Consider the following 23,949-nt stretch of genomic DNA (forward strand, 5'->3'; position numbering starts at 1 on the left):
GCGCCGGTAAGAGCGGGTGGCAGCAGCAGGCAGCGAGGGTTGCCACGGGCTGGATAAACGAGTCCCTCAGGCCTTATCCGGCCCGCAGGCCTTAGTTTGGGGACTCCTGTTCTATACGGAGGTTGGATGGTCGTTTGTCATGGATGCTTTAGCTGAGATTCCTGCATGGCAGGGGCCTGTGCTGGGTGCCTATGGGAACCCCTCCAACCCTACACATCATTGATTCTATTATTCTTTGAAAGTTACCTAAGTGGCCATTGCTCCATCTTGTGGCAGTGAGTTCCACAAGTTTAATTGTGTGAAGGAGTTCATTTTGTTCTTCTTGAATCTACTGACCACCAGCTACATCATCATCATTTATTATTTATACCCTGCCCATCTGTCTGGGTTTCCCCAGCCACTCTGGGCAGCTCCCAACAGAATATTAAAAATGCAATAAAACATCAAACATAAACAACTTCCCTAAACAGGGCTGCCTTCAGATGTCTTCTAAAAGTCAGATAGTTGTTTATCTTTTTGACATCTGATAATAGGGCGTTCCACAGGGCAGGTGTGACTACCTAAAAAGCCCTCTGCCTGGTTCCCTGTGACCTCACTTCTCGCAGGGAGGGAACTGCCAGAAGGCCCTTGGAGCTGGACCTCAGTGTCCGGGTTGAGCGATGGGGGTGGAGACGCTCCTTCAGGTATACTGGACCGAGGCCATTTAGGACTTTAAAGGTCAGCACCAACACTTTGAATTGTGCTTGGAAACGTACTGGGAGCCAATGTAGGTCTTTTAGGACCGGTGTTGTATGGTCTCGGTGGCCACGCCCAGTCACCAATCTAGCTGGTGACCTAAAGCTCCAATGTTATGTGAAAGAGGGGAAGTGTTCTCCATTTTCTGTAACACATGAACTGATCGATCATACTAGTGTCCCATCTAGTTCAGTATCCTGTTCTCACAGTGGCCATCAGCAATGTCTAGGCAACATGATGACCATGTACAAACACAATTAACAATCTTTATAGAATTCCTTCAAACCATAACAAGGAGAAAATGAAATCTTTAGTCTCAAAGTCTCTGAAAATCTTTAAATGAAGCAAGGTACCAGGCTTTGTACGATGTAAGATAAGCTGTGAAGCTTTGTGTATTCAGCAAACATGATGTCCAACACTGAACAGTGATTCCGGATATTGACTGTTTCGTAGAATTCTTCGTCAGCGTGGTGGGAGGATATAGAATTGCTTCATAAACCCATCTCATGGGTTTGTAAATGAAAATATCAAATGCTGTGGAACATTCCACAGCATTTGATATTTTCATTTATGTACATTCATTCGAAATAAGATGACATTGCCTAGACATTGCTGACGTTCTCTTTGCAACACAGGGGTTTGTTTGGTTACTCACAGTGGCCAATCAGATGTGAGAAACCCGCAAGCAGGACCGAGTGCAACAGTGCTCTCTCAGCGATTGGTATTAAGAACATGAGCACAGCTGGATCAGACCAATGGCCCATCAGATACAAGATCCTATTCTCCCAGTGGCCAGTCAGGTGCCTGAATGGGAAGACTGCAAGCAGGACCAGAAAGCACTCTCTCTTCCTGGGTTCCTGGAGCAGAAAAGAGGAACATGTGCTACAGGAATTTATGCTGTGAGGAATGGCAAGAGCTATGTTTCTGTTGGGGTGACGCTTTACTGCAAGGCTGGGGAGCTTGCACCCCTCCAGATTTTGTTCCGACTCAACGTCCCATGAGTCCCAGCCAGCATGGTCACTAGGATGATGGGAGTTGAGAGTGCAACATCTGGTGGGTTGGTGGTTCTTTATCCCTGCAAATTGAGCATGCTTATGTGCGAGTTTTAGCAAGGCCCATCCTTAAATACATTTGAAACTAAAAGTCTCATTGTAGGGTTGGCGAGACACAAGTTCAAACCTTCACTCTGACATGGTTGACTCTCCCCTGATCGCCTCCCTCCCTAAGGCATTGCGTGGTTAAAATGCAGTGTGGCGGAACAGGTTGGAGGGACCGTGCAACTTCTGAATTTCAAGCTCTCCCCAAAGCATGACCACCTGGTGTAGTTCTGAATTGTATGTTGTTTTATATGTTACTCTGATGTTGTTCACCACTTAGGTAATTTCGTTTAGTTAGGGTTCCTTGATGGAAAGGCAGAATAGGTATGCAACAGTTAAATAAAGGCAATGGTGTGTATTTTTAAAGACATCCACACACACACACACACACACACCAAAAAAACAACAACCCCATGAGAGAATCATTAAACTTATTAAGTGGTATACAAATTTAATAAACACACAGTGTATGTATGCTATCTTGGGTTCCTTGGTGGAAATGTAGAACAGAAATGCAACAATTAAATAGAGGGATACCGTGTATTTTAAAAGTATTCATTGTGATGATGCCATTAGGCAGAGATCAAACTGCCATCCTTTTTGCAAGGAAATATATTTGTGCTTTTGATGCGCATGCCTAAGCCAGTTAAAAACAAGTCCTTCCGTTCGCGGGAAAAGGTGCAGAAACTCTTAAAAGTTGATTCGGTGAGTTCGGAGGCGAAACCATACCAATTTGCGCCGCAGCGGCAAGAGAAAGGCGGTCGCTTATTGCTTTGCAATCAGAAGATCCCAGGCTCCTGTAGATAGGGTTATGTTCCCTGTCTGAAATGCTAGCGAGCCCACGGCCCGTCAGTGTGCTGCTGAGTTGGGCGCAATGGTGACTCTCCGTCAGGTTCTGTTTTGGGTGCGCCCCAGGAGGCCTAGCCAACCTCCAAGCCAACTTCCCCTTACTGCGGCGGGCCGAGGACGAGGAGGAGCAACAGGCCGACGCTCGCTAGCCTCGCTCTCCCTTCTCCTACCATCCCGGACATCGGGCAAATATACTACACCTCCCAAGCTGCTCTCGGGACCCAATGGGTGGAGAGAAGCCGAAGGTTCCGCCCCTGGGGCGGCTGCGAAAACAGAGCGGGGCGGAGGGGTGGGAGGAGAAATAGAAGAAGTGGAGCCTCCAGGCGAAAGCCAGAAAGTAGCCCGTGGCGGGGCAGGGAAGCAGGAAGGGCCGCTGGGCTGGTCGTTTGGGTCTCCGCGGGCATCGGCGAGGCAGCGTGCCACGTGCGCTTGGGAGAGGCGGGCGCGCGGGGAGCGCTCTGCGCTTGCAGAAGTCGTGAGCGTAGCGCTGCGCCTCGGTTTTTCGGTCTCCCGCCGCTCTCGGGCCTCGGGGGCGGGGAGGGCTGTTGCTGCCTCCGCCTCCGCTGCAGGGGAAGAGGAGGTTGCATCCAGCAGTCTGGGTTTCCCGCCGCAGCTTCCCCCTTCCTGGCAGCCGGCCTGCCTGCTTTGGCTATTGTTCCCCTGCAGCCTCCGTTTTATTATTATTATCACCAAAGCGAGGCATGCTGCCCAGATCTTGCCTCCGGCCAGCCTGACAGAGCCGAGGAGTGTTGGCGAAGCTAGGGACTCGCCCCCATATCTGGGGCTGCTCTCTGGGAGGAAGAGAGGGAGAGCCCCGCCGTGGGCTGCTGCTGCGGTTGGTGCCACGACTGGAAGAGGAGGGATGCGGCTGAGCGGCAGAGCGGCGTGCCGGTGACCGCGGGGCTGGGGGGACGGCGAGCGGGGGCTGGGGGCGCCTCTCCGCTCGCCGCAGCGTCCCCACTGACCCCGAGGCTTGGGGACCCGTGCAGAGGGGCTAAGTGCTTGTGCCAGTCGGCTCTAAGAAACCAGGACTACCCCACTACCACCCCACTGCCCCCCTCTCTCCAAGGCGCTGCGGCAGTCCAGCTATGCTTCGCAGGCAGATCAATCGCTTCGTAAGTACCTCTGTGCCACCCTAATTTTGGAGGTGGGTGGGGAGGTCCGTACGAGATGGATGCTCAGTTCTTCCCCTCCCCGCTGTGTGCCCGAATGCTTGCACGCCTGCAGATGCTTGCGGAATGATAGGGGGTGGGGGGTGACCGGTCTTCTGCTCCCCTCTAGTTCCCCAAGTGCACCCAAGCGAAGTCATCCGTTCTCACGACTATCCCAAGGCCTAAAGCATCAACTCTCCCCCCCCCCCCGCTCCCGCACCTTCAATCTAGCCACCGTGTTGTTTTCGCAATCTGCCGCCGCCACACTGCTGTTTCCCGAGTGTTATTTTTAAAGCTCAGCAAGTTGGCTGAGACTCACAGGTAAAGGAACCGTCTCCCCAGGGTACCCGTTGCACAAAGGGTGGGTGGAAAGATGGCGTTTGATTGGCCGCTTTGATCACTTTTCATCCTTTTGTTCTTTCTAAGTAGGGGAAGCACATGCAGAGGATTTGCAGATTGGCTTTGAATCCCTAGGGCTTCCCCTTTTATTTTTTTAAAGGATGCCTTGGGGGGGGGGTTGTGGGTTGGGAACACGGTTCTCCTTTCCTCTTGGCAATAGAACTCAAGAAGGCATGGGAAGAAGGGGTCAGCCAAGGAATGGGGAGCAGATTCAGGACAAGCTGGAGGATGAACTAATTCCCTGCCCCAGGATTCATTTAGTTAGTTTTTACATTTATATTCCCCCTTCCCTTCAAGGTGCTTCTCCCCACATTATTCCCACAACAGCCCTGTGAGGTAGGTTAGACTGAGAGTGAGTGGCTGGCCAAAGGTCACCCAGTAAGCTTCATGGCTGAGTGGAGATTTGAACCCTGGTCTCCCAGGCTCTGGCCGAGGACTCTAACCACTGCACTTCCTAAGGTTGAGGCCCACACTTCACAGCCGAAATATATTTATTGTGGCGTTTGTATATCCCACCTTCCCACTGAGGATTTCCACATCCCTATCTTAGCCTCAGATCAGCCCTGTGAAGCAGGCCAGGCTGAGAGACTTCAAAACAGCCCAAGGCTACCCATTGGGGTACGTGGCTTAGAATGGATTTGAACCTGCGTCCTCAACGCAACGCTGTAACCACACTGGGTTGGGAGAATAGCTCAACCCACGAGACAACTCACTTGGTTAGAGCATGGTGCTGATAACACCAAGGTTGCAGGTTCAATCCCTGTATGGGACGACTGCATATTCCTGCATTGCAGGGGATTGGACTAGATGATCCTCAGGGTTTCTTCCAACTCTAAAACTCTGTATGATTCCATGAGACTGTGTATCCTCACACTACACGGGGGAATACAAATTTGACTGCATTAAGGGGGTGGGGAGAGAAAAGCAGTGCTCTGCAAATAGAAGATTAGCTCATGAGGGTGAAAGGTTCCAGTGCAGCTCATGATTCTAGGTTTCTATCAGCAGGGAGTTTTAATGGAGGGAGGCATTCCGAAATGCGATTTTTTGCCATGTGCTGTTTGAAGGGCTTCAGCCTGTTTCTGCTGCTTAAGAACTGAAAACAAGAAGAGCCCTTGCTGGATCGGGTCCTCTTCTCACAGTGGCTTGTCACATGCCCCTAGGATGGTTGCAAGCAGGATTGTGTGTGCAACAGCACGCTCCTCACTGGTGAATCTCAGCTACTAGGATTCAGAGGCAAAACTGGAGCTGTGCAGAGCCAACTTGCCTTAAGAACATAATAAGAACGCTGCTGGATCAGGCCCATGGCCCAGCTAATGCAGCAGCCTGCTCTCTACAGCTGCCAGCAAGACGCTTCTCGGAAACTCCCACAAGCAGGACCTGAGCACTAGGGCAGTGCACATTCCTGCAGTTTTCAACAACTGATACTCAGAAGCCTGGCCACTGATAACCTAATCACCCATGAATTTTCCTAATTGTCTTCTAAAGCAGTCCTAAGCGTGTGGCCACCTCTGCCTTCTGCGAGAGAGAGCTCTGTATTTTAGCTATACGCTGCATAAAGAAGAACTTTCATTTCTTGTCCTGAATCTTGATGCGTTCAGCATACAACTGACCAGGCTTCTCAGATGGTAATGGGCAAGTTTTTGGAGGAGGAGGAGATGTCTGTTGCTGGCTGTTAATATGAATGGTTATCTGCAACCTGCATGCTGGGAGGCAATAAACCCTGGGGTACCTTGCCCTGGGATAGGGAGTGTTGGACTGGGTGGGCCTATTGAGTCTGAGCTGATAGGCAGGGGTGGTGATAGGGCAGCCTTGGCCAACCTGGTGTCCCCCCCATGCGCTTTGGACTACAGCTTCCTTCAGCCGCAGAGACCATTGCTCTGTGGCTTGGGGCTGATAGGAGTTATACAGAGGGCATCTGGTTGGTGAAGCCTGATCTAAAGAGTCTGTCTAGTCCAGAGCCTAAAGTCATCTGTCTGCACCCATCCAGCCCACTCTCCTGTTCCCAGCGAGGTGCCCCAGGTTGCTCAGAGGTGGAGCACTGGCCCTCTCTTGCTTTTACCTGGTACATACAGATAGATTGCTTCTGTATCTGCAGGCTTTATTTAACTGTAATTGCTGACAGTGGTGCATTTAGGTTTGTTTGCAGCTTGTGTCCTTAATAGGCTGTCCCCTATTGGAAACAGTACATTTGACTTGTCAAACACTTCTGATCCTGCGGGGCCCTTACTGTTCAGCCTCTGATCCATCTTGAGAAATAACACATTTCAGATATGCATGGATCGGTGGTGGTGGTGGTGGTGGTGGTAGCCTACATCAAGGTCTCTCACTGCAACCTGTTTCCAAATGTGTATTTGGGTAAGCCGTCTACCAACTAATTTGAGAAAAGGATTTCTTTTTTTCCTCTGGTAGAAAAGAGTTGGCTAAGAAAGGTGATGTTACAAGGTCAAATTGGAAGTGTCCTGGACGTTTTTAGAGCTTGCCTTATGCCACTTTTAAAACAGGGAATTGTTTCTTGGAAGCGGTCCTTTGGTGCAAGTTTTCCTGACCACCTGCTGGGATGCTGCACTGCTGTTGCAACCCTCTGGGCTATCAGAGACTGAAGTCTTGTGCATTGCAAATCCTCGTGTAATACTTGCTTCCCTGCAGTGGAAATGGCTTAAGTGTATAGTATTGTTCTCGTGCCTTAGCTTAGTGCTCCCGGAGAACATGCTTTGCATGCAGGAGATCCCAGATTTAATCCCAAGCACTTGCAGATCAAGCTTTCCTGTTTGTGACAGGGGAGGAATGACATGGGAGTGACTGAGCTGTGGGCATGAGCAACCCTAGTTTATCATAACTTGAGAATGTGAATAAAGGCAAGCAGCTCTACCTTGTTCTTGGTAGGTTTGTGTATAATGGATGCCTATGGGAAACTCACGAGCAGGGAATACAGAGTGATTGCAACCCCTACTGCTTGACTCCAGCATTTAATTCTTAGAGGTATACTGCCTCTTACCATGTAGCTTGAGTTGTGTATTGTAAGTACTCTCAGTTGACTATCCTTTATGAATTTGCAACCTCCCCTCTTTACACCTAGCTATAGGAAACTTCAAGACGTAAGTCCCAGTTTATACTGCTGCTTCTTTCTTTCTTTTTAAAACAAGTTTTCTTTTATTCTTTCTTTTTGAAAAAAGACAAATATTTATATTAAAACAAAAATCTGTAGATTCCCGAAAGTTCAGAAACTTTAATGTTGGTGGTTGTTTTCACTTTAAAAAAAATAAAAATGCTTGTAAACTTTTTGCACCCTTCCCTTTCAAATTTTGTTTTCAATCTCTCAATTTTACGGTTTCGCTCAGCCAGCTGTTATATTTTCCGTGTTTCATTTGCCTTGTCTTTAATTGTAGGCATTTTGGAGTGTCATCATTTCCCCGTTTTTTCCCCGCCGAAAGTTTTTTGGTTTTTTTGAGGCAGCCAATACATCTGATGATAAAGAAAAATGTGGGTTTCCTTCTTGCACAATAATTTAGAAGAGCTTTTTCAGGAAAAAAGAGCAGAGTTCATAGTATGTCATAATTTGTTCTGTGAATTTGTGTTTACAGTTCTTTTGCAAGGCAGCAACCTGTCAGTTTACTTACTTTGTATGGCTTTCTTTTTAAAAAAGAAACTTTCTGGACTCCTCTCGAAACAAAGAGAGAACCAGTGTTGTGTAGCGGTTAGAGTGTTGGACCTGGAAGACCAGAGTTCAAATCCTCACTCATCCACGAAGCTCCCTGGGGCACCTTGGGCCAATCGCTGCCTCTCAGCCTAACCCACCTCAGAGGGTAGCTGTGAGGATGACAAGGGGATGCTACCTCGAGCTCCTTGCATTGAAAGGTGGGATAAAAATGCAATGCAATAAATAAATGGCAATATTTGGTCAGCAGGAAGCCGCATCTCCAGCAGTTAATAGTTATCTGCATTCTGCAGTCCATTCCATCACTTAGATACTTGGATCCTGACCGGGAGCCTCAGGGCAGCCAAGAACCGCCATGAAATGCCAACAAGACAAAAGTAGCTGTTTGATTTCCAGGCTGCCAAATCGTGAGCAGCAGCGATACTGCATCAGCAGCCAAGTCCAAATCTAATCGCAGAGCATCCTTTTAGAAAGTACTGTTTGGGCCTGATGTTGTAATGTTCAAAAGGAAGAAGGCCAGTTGAGGCTTCTGGGACAAGGGCACCCATATCCTGGGTGCCACAGATGAGAGGGCCTCACCCCACACTCACACACTCCTAACAGCTTAAATGGCAAAAGACATGTGGCTTCCTGGCCTCAGTGGCTGCATAGCTATAAGCCAGGAACGTAGGAAGCTCTGTTGAAATGAATCAGACCATTGGTCCATCTAGCCCAGCATTCTCTGCACCGACTGGCAGCAGCTCTCCAGGGTTCCACAGGTGGACCATTCTGAGACGTACCTGGAGATGCTGGAGGTTGAACCTGCATGTGAAGCAGATGCTCTTCTGCTGAGTAAGTGCCCTTCCTCAAGTAATCTAAACAGACAGTTCTCTCAGCCCAGTTCTTCCAGGTTTATGCATTCGGGTAAACAAACCACGAAGGAGGTAGCTTAGCACAACCTCCCACCTTGAGCTCATCCAGCCCAATGCAGCTCAGGGACGATGGGAGTTCTAGTCTACCAACATCCCCAAGTCGGGGAAGGCTGGTTTAGCATGATGGGATTGTAGTCTGTTTCCCCCCGAACAAAACAAGATTCATAAGTCAACACCAAGCAGGCTGGTGATCTTGGCTTATCAGGGAGAAACGGACCATGTTCCTGAGTTCAGATGTAATGCAAAGACACTCTCTTCCTATTTTGCTTCCAGCTGTGCAAAGGGAGAACTGATGTGAGAGTGATTGGGCTGTGTGCTTGGCCCCCCGACCCTAATTATCATTTAGGGATTTTGAAGGTGAAACAACAGGACCTTAATTTGGCTCCCGGAAAAAAAATCTGGAGCAGTTGGGAGCATACACCCATTGCTTCACACGCCACCGTGGTCCTCAGAATGTTCTCAAGAAGGATGTTTGGCCCTTGAGGCTGCAGCTTCTGTGTTCAAATGGCTCAGATTGCTTAAAAGCCAGCACATGGAACAAAGTGCATTTTGCAAGTAGGGATTCTTCTTTTTGGAGGTTGATGCCTTAACCTCTCTCCTACTTCTCTGCCTCCCACCCCCGCCTTCTTTTCTTCAGATCGTTCTCAATTCCTCACTCTCTGCCAGTTCTTTCCTACTCCCTTCTGTTGTGTAAATACACAGCAGATGGAAGCTTCCTGGAAAACCATAACTGGCCTCAAACCGACTCCACGATCTGCTTTGCCCTGAGAAGTACATAACTGGGGGTGGGGGCCTTTCTTAAAGCAACAGAAGGTTTGAGAGCATATCTACATACGTCTGATATAGAGGAACATAGGAAGCTGCCCAATGCCGAGTTCAGACCAATTGTTCCATCTATCGCACTACTGTCTGCACGGCGGCTCTCCGGGGTTTAAGGGAGCCGTCAACGTGGGGTTCCTCAGCGTTCAGTTTTATCCCCTGTGCTGTTTAACATCTATGTGAAACGGCTGAGTGGGGTCATCCAGAGTTTTGGAGTACGTTGTCAGCAATATACGGACGGCACAGAGCTCTCCTTTTTTACATCTGCAGGGTGAGGCAGTGGACGTGCTGGACCGTTGTCTTGCCTTGGTAATGGACCGAATGGCTGGGAGGTTGCCTGCTCTTGATGGGGTTACACTTCCTCTGAAGGAGCAGGTCTGTAGCTTGGGGGTACTCCTGGATCCTTTGCTGTCACTTGAGGCTCAGGTGGACTCTGTGGCATGGAATTCCTTCTGTCAACTTTGGCTGGTGGCCCAGCTGTGCCCTTGTCTGGACAGGAATAGCCTAACTTCTTTTGTTTATGCTCTGGTAACCTGTAGGCTAGATTACTGCAATTCGTTATACGTGGGGCTGCCTCTGAAGACAGTTTGGAAACTTCAGCTAGTGCAGAATTCAGCGGCCAAATTGCTCACTGGGCCTCCCACCCCTAATATATCCAGAAACAAAATGGAGAGGGAACCCTGAAAAATTAAAGCTACAGCTTCAGGTTTTCTCACAATTTTTATTACCTGAGCTTTTACACGCAAAGAGCTTTCAACATGCCTAAAACCCTCTGTAAATTATGGGTTGCAAAAAGGGATCTTGAAAGATCTTGCCCAGATACTTGAGATTGTACTGATGATTTTTCTTCTTCTCCCTCCTCAAACCTTTGGAATCCATAATAGCTAGCAGCTTGAGGAGTTTGGGGAGGAGGGGTAGAACTGCGGAATGTCCTGCCTGTGAGGTCAGATTCAGGCACAGCTGTTTCTGCACCTGGAGTTTGCACGCCTCACTGCAGGGTTAATGTGTAAGTTTGCCCTTTTGCACATTGCTCTGGAAGCACCAAAACGCAATCCTTTGCCCCCTCTGCTCAGTCTTGACCATCACGGCTGATGGTCAGAGAATGATGTTCTTTGGAGTGTGTCAGCATCTGGAGGACCTCAGGTGGCGAGAAGGCTGCAGAGCAGGCTGCTTATAGCACAGTTGCAATACTGTGGGTGGGCGGGCTCTGTTCCTCTGCTTTCTGCTCACATGGTTTTGACTTAGCAAATTCCTGAAACTACCTTGGTATTTATAGAAATTCATGAAAGGCCTGGGTGGATCCAGCTTGTATTCCGGGAGCCTCTTCTTTGCATCATGCAGAGAGTCCTGATCCTCCCATTCCTTTGCTATGCTGGTTCTTCAGAGATGCAGAAGAACTGTGTGGTGAAATCTTCCTGGTCCATACTTACTTCACTCTGTGGACAAGAAAGGAGCCCCCTGACTTAAGTGTTCTCACTTCCAGAATTCTATTTATTTAAGCTCCCGTTGCTAGTGGAAAAGTAGCCTGTTAGCAGTGTGCTGGCTTTCCAGGTGCAGGGTAGTGTGTGTGTGTGTGTGTGTGTGTGTGTGTGTGTGTCCAGGGAGCATTCAGACACATTCCCTAATCTTGTGTATTCTGAAGTGCCCCCTGAATGTGTCAGTGCATTCTTAATCTTTCGGAACCATTGCATAAAAATAATTTGCTCACCCAGTGAGAGCAGGGGCAGTGTGGTCTGGTGGTTAGAGTGCTACACTAGCACCTAGTGAAGCTTATTGAATGACGTTGGGCCAACCATTGCCTCTCAGCTTAACATACCTCACAAGGTTGTTGTGAGGCTTAAATGAGAGGTGGGGAGCACAGGGGGCATATAAATGCAGTAAAATAAATCAAGACAGCAAAAAAAATCACGGCAGGGTGAAGTAAATTGGGAGGAGTGAGGAAATAGAGGGAAGATGGATTCTCTTTTGGTTTTTATTTATTTTAATGTGGAAATTCCCTATCTGAAAAGTTAGGGGATATTGAACAGTAAAATTGGATGCTGAGAGTTGTGTTGCCAGTGAAATTTCAGCTTTCAGTTAGGTTTCAGATACGCACATGCTGGGTGCTGGTGAAAAAAAGCACAGGCTCTGGTAGATTGAGAAGAAGGAGCAGGAGGAGAAGAAGAAGAAGGGAGATTTTTTATTTATACCCCACCCTCCCTGGCCAAAACCAAGCTCAGAGCGACTTTTTTCAGAAGAGACCTATAGTGAGTGCAATGGTCAAGAAGGAGGGAAGCGAGGGACAGATGGGGCTCGTCATCAACCTGCGAAAGTAACCCAACTAGGAGAAGGAGAACTCTGACCTTAAACTTTGGAGTTGACTTCCACAAGATGCAGTAAGGGCCATCAACCTGGATGGCTTCACAGGAGGATTAGACAGATGGGTGGGACTGTAAGTGGCTGCTATCCACACGGCTGGGCCGCTCTTCCTTGGTCAGAGGCAGTGTGCTTATGATGAACCCCAGTTGCTGGGGAGCGCAAGTGGGGAGAATTGCTCTTGTCCTTGGGTCCTGCTTGTGGGCTTCTTCTCATTGATATCTAGTTGGCCACTGTCATAACAGGATGCTGGGCTAGGTATGCCATTGGCTTGATCCAGTGGGGCTCTGCTTGCTTCTTAACTCTGATCAAAGCAGCGGCCTGAATCCTCTGCAGCCCAAAAGCTGAGAGGAAGGAAGGCTTGAGCTTGTCACACTGACCGGAGTTGTGGGAGGTGGGAACAGTCACCGTGGTGAGTGAAACCCAATGCTCAAAACTCCCATTGTCCTAGGAGCGTTTTTACAACAGGGAATTTCATTAGCGCGAGCAGTTTCTGAGCTCTGGGAGCAGTACTGCGCCTAATATTTCAGATTAAAACTGCCACTGCTGGGGCAAAAGGAGGACCTTTTTCTGCTTCCCTGCTTCCAGGTACTCTTGGAGGAGTGGAGAAGGGACCCTCATAAAATATTAGGGGGGCAGACAGGGGAGGTATAGCTTTATTTTTTGCAGTCTTCAGATGAGGACTAGACCATGTGAAAAATGAATATAAGATTTTAGCTGCAGTTCATTCATTTTCAGCTTTGTATTCTTGTTATAAAAGAAGTGTGCCTAGACATTCTGCTGTTACACCCATAACCTAGTTTAAGGTGCCATTTAGCTCCTAGCTTTCATATCTCACTTTCTAACACTGGTGAAATCATAGCCTGGTGCCAGGTAAAACTTTTTCTTCCCAGGCCTCTTGCCTTGCCCCACCTTGGCTTAGATGTGAGCTATTTGTTTGGTTTACCTTTATAATGGTGGCCTGCCTAATTTGGCACTCCCCCACCTGACAAATGAACTGAGGCATGGTTAATCCTTTGCAATCCACGGCATTCCAGATTTTGTGATGTGGTTCTCCAAGCAAAAGAGTTGCTCATAAATACATGTATTAGTGCAAAGATGTACCGTATATTAAGCAAAATTGCATGCGGAAATGTACATAGCATTGGTGCACGGAAACGCATATGAATTTCCATGCTGATGCTTTTAGAAAAGTACACCGTTTGCTACAAAAATTGAGCGAATGTAAGCTTGGGAAAATGAGAAACCAAAATGGGCAGGATTTCAAGTGGACTTAGTGGGAGTTGGTTCTTAGTAGACTTTCACAGGATTGCATTGCGAAAGCTTTCACATTGATTGTTACGTTTCGGAAAGAACCTCAACTTCCAGAACTGAGGGCTGGAATATACACGTTATAAATTAAATCAGCAGTGCCTTAAGCTGGTCCATATGCAGTCAATGTGTGAATCCCATTTGTCTCGGTGCTTAATGAATGCCGTTTTGGTCTTTGACAGCTGTTGAACAGAATCTCACTTCTGACCTAGAGGAGCTATCTAGCTGATCTCATTTGGAGAGCACTTTCTTAATGCGCAGAGATTAGTCAAACCCCTGGATCTGATCCTGGCATAATATCAGGAGTCTGGTTGCATTAGGGAGGATTAGATTGCCATGTAGCTCTGCTGGAAGCCTGGATGTGAGCAGTTCCCTTCTGTCTCCTGGGACAAGAACCGCTTAGCGCGTCCAGGGCTACGTTGTCTAATAGCTTGGAAGGAATGAGCGCCTAGGGTGGCGCCTGATAGCACAAATGAGATCCCCCCCCCCCCGGCCTAACAGAGCCCTACGCTGTGTTGCCTCTCTGCAGTGACATTGCCTATTTGCCTCCCCCCCCCCGCCACCTTAGCTTCTCTTTGAAGCTAACCTTGAATATCAACGCTGAATGAATACAACCGGCCGGAGGCTGTGTTGCCGCAGAGTCGGCATGAATCCATTTAGCGTCAGCCGGGGCTGTGCGAGAGTGAAAATTGGATCCACAATGCATTTCGCTCCCTCGCTTGGAAAGAGGTGCAAGCTATTAACTTCCCACCTTCTCCTAATGTGAAAGACTGGCGGATGCTGGTGCCAGGTGGATGCTGTGGTCTCCATCCTGGAGTGCCATTATAATGGGGTGGCTCACTTTTGGGTGGTTGTTGCTGGTTTGTTCTGGTGTGCCACTTCTGCAGTTGGAGCATTTGCGGTCACGCTGCTGCGAAGAAGGGGCAGTGTTTGCTAAACAAGTTGCACAAGCCAGTCCAGGTTTCATGGGCTGTGGAGCCATTGACCTCTAGTGCAGGTCAAGTCCATCCAAAGTCCTAGGCTTGAGTACAGTTGGGGCCGAGAGACATGTGACGTTACCCATTCTTTAAACACAGGATGCTTAAAATCCCCCCCTTTTTTTCCATGAAGTGGAAGCCCCACAAGGCTCTAAGCTGAGATGCATACCCTCCTGTTCTGGATGGAGGCCTTGCGCCATTTCTTGCCAGGGGCCATCCATAAAGGGGATGGGGAACACATTTCAAAGTGCAGCTGCTACTGCAGCTGCCTCCTCTTCAAAATGAAAGTTTCCAATTTAAGCACTTTTTTAAAAAATAAAGTTTACGATAACATGCAGCTTGGCTATCCATAATGTGGGTTTTCTTGAAAGTTTTGGGTAGGGATTTCTTTTTCTTCCAAATGCCCTAAATTGACCGGGATCTGAACCATCATTTTGGAGACCCTTTTGAATATCTTCCCTGAGAGGTCCAACAAATCAGCTCCTAAATAGGTGGCAATAAAGCTGAAATGTGTAGTATCTCATAGACCTACTGTAGTGGTTAGCTCTAGTCACCTTTTTGCTTCTGAGGTTGAGGATACATATTTTTAAAAATACGTTGTACTTCATGATTGGCCGACCATAGTAAATATTCAGTTGATTGAAAGCTAGCCATAGGAAAGTTTAACCACAATTAGGATTCAGGTGTCACATTGAATTGAAAACAGAAGTATTACAAGAAGAGAGAGGGAATGGCTGAGCCTGTGAAGGGCTGGAGGAGCTAGACTAATCTATAGTTTAGCATTACTTTTCATTGCAGCCAGTAACCAACTACCTGATCGGTTTTTGTACTGTATGTCTTTTTGGAGAGGAAATTCCGAAAACTAAGCCTGCAAAAATGTTGTCCTGTTAACACTTTTCTTTCTCTTTTAGATGGCCACATAGATATCTCTCTTCTAACTCTATGCCCTGAAATGCGGGTGGTGGTGGTGGTGGTGGGACACACCAGCTGTTGTAAAGCGTGACTTGTGAGTTGATCCTTTATCACCATAGTAGAGTAATTACCACAAGCCTTTCCTTACATCCTTCTTTTCTATAACCCTATTTTTATCTGCCCACCCCTCGGAAGATTGTGGGAGCTTACGCATGAACACAGCTAGCATAGCACCCAGGGTCTTCAGTAACTAATTTTGTTGAGTGCTACCCAAGAGTTTAATACATACTTTAAGGAACGGGTGAACAGCTGGGATTCACACTTAAAATCTTCACAGACTAGCATGTTAAAGGGAATTTGCTGCTAGCAAATGTTAATGCTTAACTGTAGCAAATGTAGCTTGAGCCTGAAAATTGGAAAGAGGCAATTTTACCAGTTCGCTGCAACTGAATCTTATCTTGAAAGTAATTAAACAGGAAAGAAGAGATGCTCAGTTTAGATTGGCATATGGGGCATTTGTAGCAATGTAAACATTCCCCAAAGTTGCCCAATCCTTCTTTCTCAACCACAAAGATAATTCATACTTTCGCAAAAACAAATAGAATATATATTTTTATATATAGAGAGAGAGAGAGGAAATCTGTACGTTTTTTAAACAGATAATTAGCTATAATAGAGGGACACGGGTGGTGCTGTGGGTTATACCACAGAGCCTAAGACTTGCCGATCAGAAGGTCAGTGGTTCGAATCCCCGCAACTGGGTGAGCTCCCGTTGCTCGGTCCCTGCTCCTGTCAACCTAGCAGTTCGAAAGCACGTCAAAGTTCTGCTTTAGGGTGTGTTGCCTATAACGTGGGAACAATGAAACCGGTTTTTTTCCTGGGTCAAACAGTGGAAACTGTCGTTTGCCTTGAAATGTACCTAAATGTATTGTGAAACCTGTTGGGAAAGCTATTTAACTATTTGCATGGGGAACAGTTGGATCAACAGAATGACCACCACTTTGATCCTCTTTCTTCAGAACAATTGGTTGTCCGGGTGAATTATGAGATTTCTCAAAAAATATCCAGTTAGCTGCTTTTGACTAGAAGTACTGGAATTGTACTCCAGGGCACTGCAGTGTGTTTCAGTGAACTCTTGTAATGCATAAAATAACCTGGCAAACGAGGTTGGTAACACTGGCCTCTTGCTCATTTCAGATCAGTTTCAGGCCATAGAGAAGATTTGACCTGAAATGACTTTGCCCAGAGCAAGTCTGGTTAGGAAGGAGAGAGCCATGAAAGCAGCCTCTGCCAAGCTGGTGCCCTCCAGATGTTTTGAACTGCAACTCGCATCAGCCTTAAGCAGAGGTTGGATGGCCATCCGCCATCTTTGATTTAGTTGAGACTCCTGCATTGCAGGGGGTAGACTGGATGACCATGGGGGACCCTTTCAGCTCTACAGCTCTATGATTCATAGGAAACTTTGGTCCAAATCCATGCTTGGCTCCAGAGGTCACTACTTGACCTTTTGTGAGTTGCTTTCTTCTCAGCCAACCTACCTCACAAGGTTGTTGAAAGCACAAAATGGGATGAAGATGACCCACAGATATCAGGCTCCTTGAAAGTGAGGTGTGTGATCAAATTGAGGTTTACATATTTGGTCTTAGAGGGATGGAGCTGACTTTTATTGAGTGAGATCCTGGGAGGAAGGTTTACATTCTGCCTTAAGTGTGGTGGTGTGTTTTTATGAACACGTTAAGCCAATGGAGTTTTGGAAGGCTATATTTTGCACTTATTTCAGCAGCAAGCAATAAAGGCTCATTGGAGTTTACTCTGGCCCCAAAGGAAGGGCTTGGCAACATGCTCATCGGTTCCTGTAGCTTGGTGGCTTTGCTAAAAAAAGAAGCAACGCAGACTGAAACCTGCAAAGAGACACCCTTGAGGACCCCACCAAAGTCTTAATGGCTTTTGCTCTCTGCACTCTTGAGAGATGCCCACTTGGAAAAAGTGCTCCTATTTCTGTCCCATCTTTATTTCCACTGGCCTTTTGTGAAAACATGTCACGTGGTTTTGTTTTGTTTTGTTTTTGATTTCCTTATTTTTGCCAGATAGAGAGGTGCTGAAAAGAGTTTTCCTTCCTCTGTCCTACCAGTAAGACCAAGAGACAAGAGATCAGAATGTTTCCTATTTCTCCCTGTCATCAACCCAGCCGTTACGATTTCATCTTTCAACATACTTCCATTGACGTAAAATATCTTCTTTCCATCAGCATAAAAATATCTTTCTGTATCACTACTACTATGTTGTCCTTCTTGTGAAAGCTCTTTTGTCAGCAGTTTCAAGCTTCTGGTCCTCATGATGTCAGACTTTTTTTTTTTTTTTTTGGAGATGCAGAGGAGGGGCTTCCTCTTGGGAAGGACCTTGCTCTCCATCCATGGCTCTGACTCCCCATCCTCAGGGGAAGAGGTCATGGGTTCATAGGATGTATCTGACCAGGAGCAGAATGTGCCCCCTGAACTAGCCTTTGATGTCTCTGTCACTTCAGATGTTCCATCACCAGTGCATCCCACAACGCCAACATCTCACTAGCCTGAAAAAGTTGGGCTTTTCTCATGCTATACCCTACACCTGAGTAATGCATGAATCAGGATTTGCTTTTTCTTTGTGCTATCAGGCTGGCTCACATGTTCAACTGAACACAGTGCAAGCTGTCTCTACACAGGAACAAGCGTTGTGTGAGAGTGTGCCTTTGTTGATTTGTTTAGATGAGCTGTGGTACTTACAGATAAGGCACTGAACTTTACAAGTGGATAACTGTAGAAGGGTACAGCTTAACTATGTATACCTCTGAATCAGTAGGACCTTATTTGGAATGTGTGTATCGCAAAAAGACTGTCTTTGGGCTTCGAGCTCAGTGTCTGGTGCATCTTTTAGGGGCTTGTGTTTGTTGGTGTGTGCGTGTGCCGGTGTTCAGTCACATCGGCGCCAGTGGGTAGGGAGGCAAACTAAATCTTAAGTGCTTAACCTGCTGCTTGTACTACCACAAGAAACTCAACCCACTTGCCGTCAATTAAATAAAGCAATTTAAAAGCAAAGCTATTCTTTGCTGCTGAAGTTGTGTTGTGAGTGAAATTTCAGCTTTCAGTTGGGTTCGAGATTTTTCATGCTTGGGTTCTGGGGGGAAAGCCCAGGCTCTGGCAGATTGATCAGACAAGACCAATAGTGAGTCCAACGGTCAAGAGGGCAGTTTCTGCACATGAGGGGCAGATGGGGCCCATCTAGAAGAAGGGAATCTCCAATCCAAACTCTCTGCTCCCTTGCAGGTTATCTTTGGGAGAGGAAAAAGCCAAGGAGTAAACCCTTCATAAATTCAAAGTGGAGTCCCTAAGGTGGTTAGATGGCACCTTGTACGCCTCCTTCAGGCAACTCCTGCAGCCAAGCTAGCACCAAACATATTGCTCTGTTTTACTTTGGACCACATCAGTGAGCCGAGAGGCAACCTGGACAACCCAGGACCTCCATGCACTCCATGACCACACTGCCGAGGCTTTAGCCCCAGGGAGGTCATTTACTTTGACTTCACCCCCTAAGGCACACTCCAATGTCTTTTGAGACAGATGGATACCAACAGCAACAACTCTTGAAAGAGCATTTCCAGCGCAATCTTCTACATGCTTACTCAGAAGTAAATTCTCGCTTTGTCCCAGTGGGACCTCACAGTTAAATTGCATTTTGAATTTTAAAACATGCTTTTCGTAAGTGGGCAACCCCAGTCAGCAGAAGCACTAGGGCCAGCTTGTGTACTTGGCAACCTACTAAGTTCATGCTTTTTAGAGCATTTTTAATGCTCACATTCCAGTTCCACCCTAAACTGGATCTTTAACAAGCCTCCGGCCGGTTTCTCTTTTGTCAACCTTCCCTCAAGTCAGCTCATGAGGTTGGAATTTGAAAAAGAGAAGTCAAATAAAATAGAATGGCAGTCACCAAATGTCTCCACATTCATTAAACCAGTGGCCTTTCTTGGGTTTTGTATAATTATGTTGGAGCGTTTTCCTTATCTTTCTCCTGGGGAAACATTTGCTTTTCAGGGTGTGAAGGCAGCAAGCAGAAGGAGAAAAGCGACATAGGAAGCTGCTTTCTACTGGGTTAGACCATTGTCTGTTCTAGTACAGTCATACCTCGGGTTAAAGACGCTTCAAGTTGAGCGTTTTCAGGTTGCATCCTGTGGCGACCCGGAAGTAACGGAACAGGTTACTTCCGGGTTTCGCCGCGTTCGCAGACGCTCAAAATGACATCATGCGCAGAAGCGGCGAATCGCAACCCATGCATACGCAGATGCAGGTTGCGTTCTGCTCAGGTTGCAAAGTTTTCCCAGACTGTCTTGTGCCAGTTCAAAGGTGTTTGGGTTCATGCATTGTGCCCTCTCCACTCTCCTCATGTGCTGCTACCTCCCATGGTCTCATCCTGTACTGGCCTGCAGTGCCCCCCAACAAATAAGAGCAGCTTCTCCTGATCAGAGCTGAAAAGATTGAAAATGAAAGATCAAAATAAGAATTTTTGAACCTCGATTACATTTTTTGGCTTTGTGTGATTTCAGTTTGGCATCCTGTGTAGACCCTTACCTGGCAGTTAAGTTCTGTTGAACTCACTGGGGGTTACTTCTGAGCTGATGTGCGTATAGAATTGAACTGCCAAAAACTCCAAGAGCAGTGATGTCACAATCTACTCCAGTTTCTCCTGAAATTGCAATGAAACCACTCGTTATCTGAGCAAGCTATGCAAGTTTACTTGGGGATAAGTCCCAGTTGTTTCAATGTGGCTTACTCCCAGGTAAGTGTGAGTTGGATTGCAGCCTGTATTTTGGTCTTACCAATGCATTTCAAATATAGCTGTGTTTCCTGGCTATAAACTCTTTTAATTACGGTGAAATGCAGCAACACATTTACATTTTAAAAAAACATAGCATAGGTCCAGAATTTCTCCACTTTCCGCTTTGAGGACTTGAGGAGGACTTAAGTTTGTGTAGCCAAGGTGCAAACAAATTTATAATCAAACTGCTTAGAGAATTGTTTCATAGGAGCCAAAAGGGGCAGGTCTTTTGTTTTTTGTTTTGTTTCAGAATGTTATGTTATAATCCATTAGCATATTTTAAAACTTTTTTAAAAATGCATTTAAAATTAAACCAAAAACATTTCCTTCCTTATCAAAACCAGTTATTATTTATCAGCAGAACTGAGTGATTAAAAACATTCCACAGTTTTGTCTAAATAAATAAAAAACAACTGTAAATGTTGCTCATTTCCTTTTTCTTTATTGTATCTTGATGTTTGCTATTGCTGCTGATTTGCTAATTGTTTTACACTGATGGTTTTTGCTGATAAGTTTTGTGCTGGCTGGTGGTTAATTTATTGTTAGTTCTTTATAGCCATTGTTTTTAACAATGTGTATGTTTGGTTTTGGTTTAAACTGATTGTAGGTTGCCCAGAGATTGCTCTGTATAAATACAATTTGTCCACTACTGCTGTGGTCTAAACCACTGAGCCTCTTGGACTTGCTGATTGGGGGTTCGAATCCCCACGGCGGGGTGATCTCCTGTTGCTCTGTCCCAGCTCCTACCAACCTAGCAGTTCGAAAGCATGCCAGTGCAAGTAGATAAATAGGTACCACTGTGGCGGGAAGGTAAACGGCGTTTCCATGCCCTCTGGCACTCGTCACGGTCCTTCGTGTGCCAGTAGCGGTTAGTCATGCTGGCCACATGCCCCAGAAAGCTGTTGGTGGACAAACATCGGCTCCCTTGGCCTGAAATTGAGATGAGCGGCGCAACCCCATAGTCGCCTTTGACTGGACTTAACCATCCAGTGGTCCTTTACTTTTACCTTTTAGACCTTCCTTGCTCTCAGTCAGCCTCCACTGAGGTCCGATTCTACTGCCTGTTTGCATTCTGTCCTCATTGCATCTGGCTGACCACTGTGAGAACAGGATGCTGGACTGAATGGGACCCCTTGCCCTGACCCACCAGGGTTCTTCTTCTGTTCTTAGGTTTCTTTGGCTGCAATCCCACCTCCTCTTAGATAGGAGAAAACACTATAGAACTTAGTAGGATTTATTTCTGAGTAGATACAGTTAAGGTTGCTCTGCTAACATGTTCTCCTGGTGTAGAGAAGGATGGCTTGTATTTGCAAGCCACTCATTCAAGGAACACAGAAAGTGGGCTCCTTTGAGCTGAACACACTCTAAAAGGGGGAAGGGGAACTCTGCTAGATCTCTGGCATCCATCTGTTGAGAGACAGTGGAGTTTGCCTCCAGGGTCAAGCCAAACTGCTGCATTAGCAGCACCAAAGTGACTTCCCTGGGGCACAAGCCTGGGCAGTGTGCATGGAGGTCCTGGCCTGCCCAGGACAAGACCCTCTTCTCGGCCTCGCTGATGTGGTCCAAAGAAAAGAAGAGCAAGACATTTGGCATCAACTTGGCTGCAGGACTTGCCAGAAGGAGGCATACAAGACACCATCCAACTGACTTAGGGATTCCACTCTGGATTTGTGTAAGGTTTACTCCTTAGCCTTTCCTTCTTTTGAAGATGTCCCACAAGGTAGTGGATTTAGGATGGGCTACCTTCCCAGATTGACAAGCCACATCTGCCCCTCACCTCCCTCCACATCATTAGCAGAAACCTTGACCGTTGGACCCACTATTAGTCCCATCCGTTTAATATTCTGGAGCCCGTCTTCACACACAGGGAGAGTCCCTAACTCACTAAGGGACCCATCAGGTCCCCCTCACCTGGTTTGGCCGGCCAGTCAATTTTGTTTTCTGGGTATGGTCTCTGCTAATGGTCACAATAATGCAGAAAGCCCTCAAGCAAAGTCACAGTAACTCTGTCACAGCAACTCTGATTTAGTGGCAGATTGCCTCTGACACTGGAGAGTATTATGCAACCATCATGAGTAGTAGGTATCAATAGGCTTCTTGTCCATTGGTTTGTTCTCCAGTCCTAGGCATCTGATCAAGACCTCTTCTGGCGTTAAGAATGAATTATATGTTTCAATTTGGTGGGGTGGGCAGGTACCAGAGATTTGGGAAACATTTATTTCTATAATGCAAGGCGATTCCCAAGGAAGTTAGTACAAATAGAGAGAAGTGTGGTCGGTCAAGGAATACACAAACCAATTGTGTCAAGGACAGTTCTAAAATGATAGACCGGGAGTGGTCAACATCTCCTTGGAGAAGCATTTGTTAGTATTTTAGGGTTGCCAGCTGAACAGAAAAAGAAAAATCCCGATGGGCCTATGCATTTTTCAGCCGCTTGAGCTGCAGGAATGAGATGAAGCTGTTTAATAGCAAGGAGATCTAGCATCGTCCTTTGCTAGCTCAGGTAACCTGTGGTCCTGCGGTCGTTGCTAAACTATTTTTACCTGCTTTTAACTTTTTAAACTTTTTTTTTGGCAAGGTTTTGTTTGTATTGTTGTAAGCTGCTTTGATTTTTTTTTTTTAAAAAATGACACAAGTGTATACCAATTTTTTAAATTAATAAAATAAAATAAAAGCAGCACCCCTCACCCCTGTTGGGAGTTAGGAGTCCAGTAACATCCGGAGGACCACAGAACTTTCCCTCCCTGCCTTCATTTCACTAGACCCAGGAAAGAGGCTGCCATGAGTTGAATTCTGCAGGCATTTCACACCTATGCTCAAGTTACTGCCAATATCTTTATCCCAGGCTCCAGTTCACAAATGCATGAGACTGAAAGGTCATTATAGCTGGCTGGACAATGCGCAGCTGCTAATATAGCACAGGAAGAGGATATCATGGTTTATTTTTTGGCTTCTTTTATAAGCAGAGTTCAGTAACGAGAGCTGTATATCTTCAGCAGCTCCAGCATCCGAATACCGGGAAGCATTTATTCAATGGCAGCTACAACAAACATCACAGGGATTAGAGTGTCTTTGCAAGTGCGCAGCGCTTGCTAGCCAACGAAACATTTTTAGCAACCAGTCTGCCATACTTCTCTCTCTGTGTGTGCGTGTGTGCCACACTGCCCTGCTACACCTGAAAGGCTGCTCCCACTGAACTCAGTTGGACTTTATTTTGAGCGGACATGTATTGGCTTGCAGTGCTTTTTTACTTCTGGTATAAATGGGTTGGGGTAGTGGTGGTGAACCCCTGCTTTCATAAAGCTGGAGGCAGCCAAGGCTAGCAACCATTTGCAAGCCTGGCTCAGGACAGAGTATTAATACTGAAAGGCAACTCTTCATTCATGCACATGCCTGCATTCATGCACATACACCCCTGCAAGAACTGGCATGCTCCCAGTGCATTCTGGATACATATTTAACAAGGGAAACTTTGCTTATTTATGGTAATTGTGCAAAAAACCTTTGTACTGCACTTGACTTGTATCAGATTGCTTAAGAATTTACCCACGATAAAGGCATATTGAAAGCGCCCTGCAAATATCCCAGTCATTGCAGGTGTATTTTCAAGTGTGTGGGTTTTGCATGTGTTCATCATGCACATGTAATATGCAGAGTTTTCCATCAGCATTAAAAAATAAATAAATTGGAAAACGGTGCTAATAACTAGCACAGTATCACCTGCCCTGTGGCTTACCACCACCTGCAGGAATTAAGAGAGGTGCATAGGAAACACAGGATGTTAATGACTATCCTTTGTCTTCTAAATCTTTGTATTGTCCGTTATCCAGGCTTTCCCAGAGAGATGATGTTATACCTGCAGGTAAGGCAGTGGAAGTGCTGGACCGTTGTTTTGCCTCAGCAATAGACTGAGGGAGAGCCAACAAACTG

At 46.6% G+C, this 23,949-nt stretch overlaps 1 protein-coding gene across 3 annotated transcripts in view; it reads left to right on the forward strand.

Annotated features, from left to right (window-relative positions):
• The first annotated feature begins 3,653 nt into the window (after positions 1-3,653).
• The window catches only part of ATP11C (ATPase phospholipid transporting 11C (ATP11C blood group)), a 100,585-nt gene continuing 80,289 nt past the window's right edge, over positions 3,654-23,949 (forward strand). For 2 of the 3 annotated variants that reach the window (XM_080990053.1, XM_080990058.1), the window contains exon 1: positions 3,654-3,796. In XM_080990053.1, coding sequence (XP_080846179.1) covers positions 3,770-3,796 — 27 coding nt within the window. In that variant the 5' untranslated portion in view covers positions 3,654-3,769. Of the gene's footprint in view, positions 3,797-5,492; positions 5,857-23,949 lie in introns of those variants that run through there. The other variant, XM_080990057.1, reaches the window with a different exon arrangement.

The sequence above is a fragment of the Podarcis pityusensis genome (genome assembly GCF_964106645.2).
Source record: "Podarcis pityusensis genome assembly, chromosome: Z".
NCBI lineage: Eukaryota > Metazoa > Chordata > Lepidosauria > Squamata > Lacertidae > Podarcis > Podarcis pityusensis.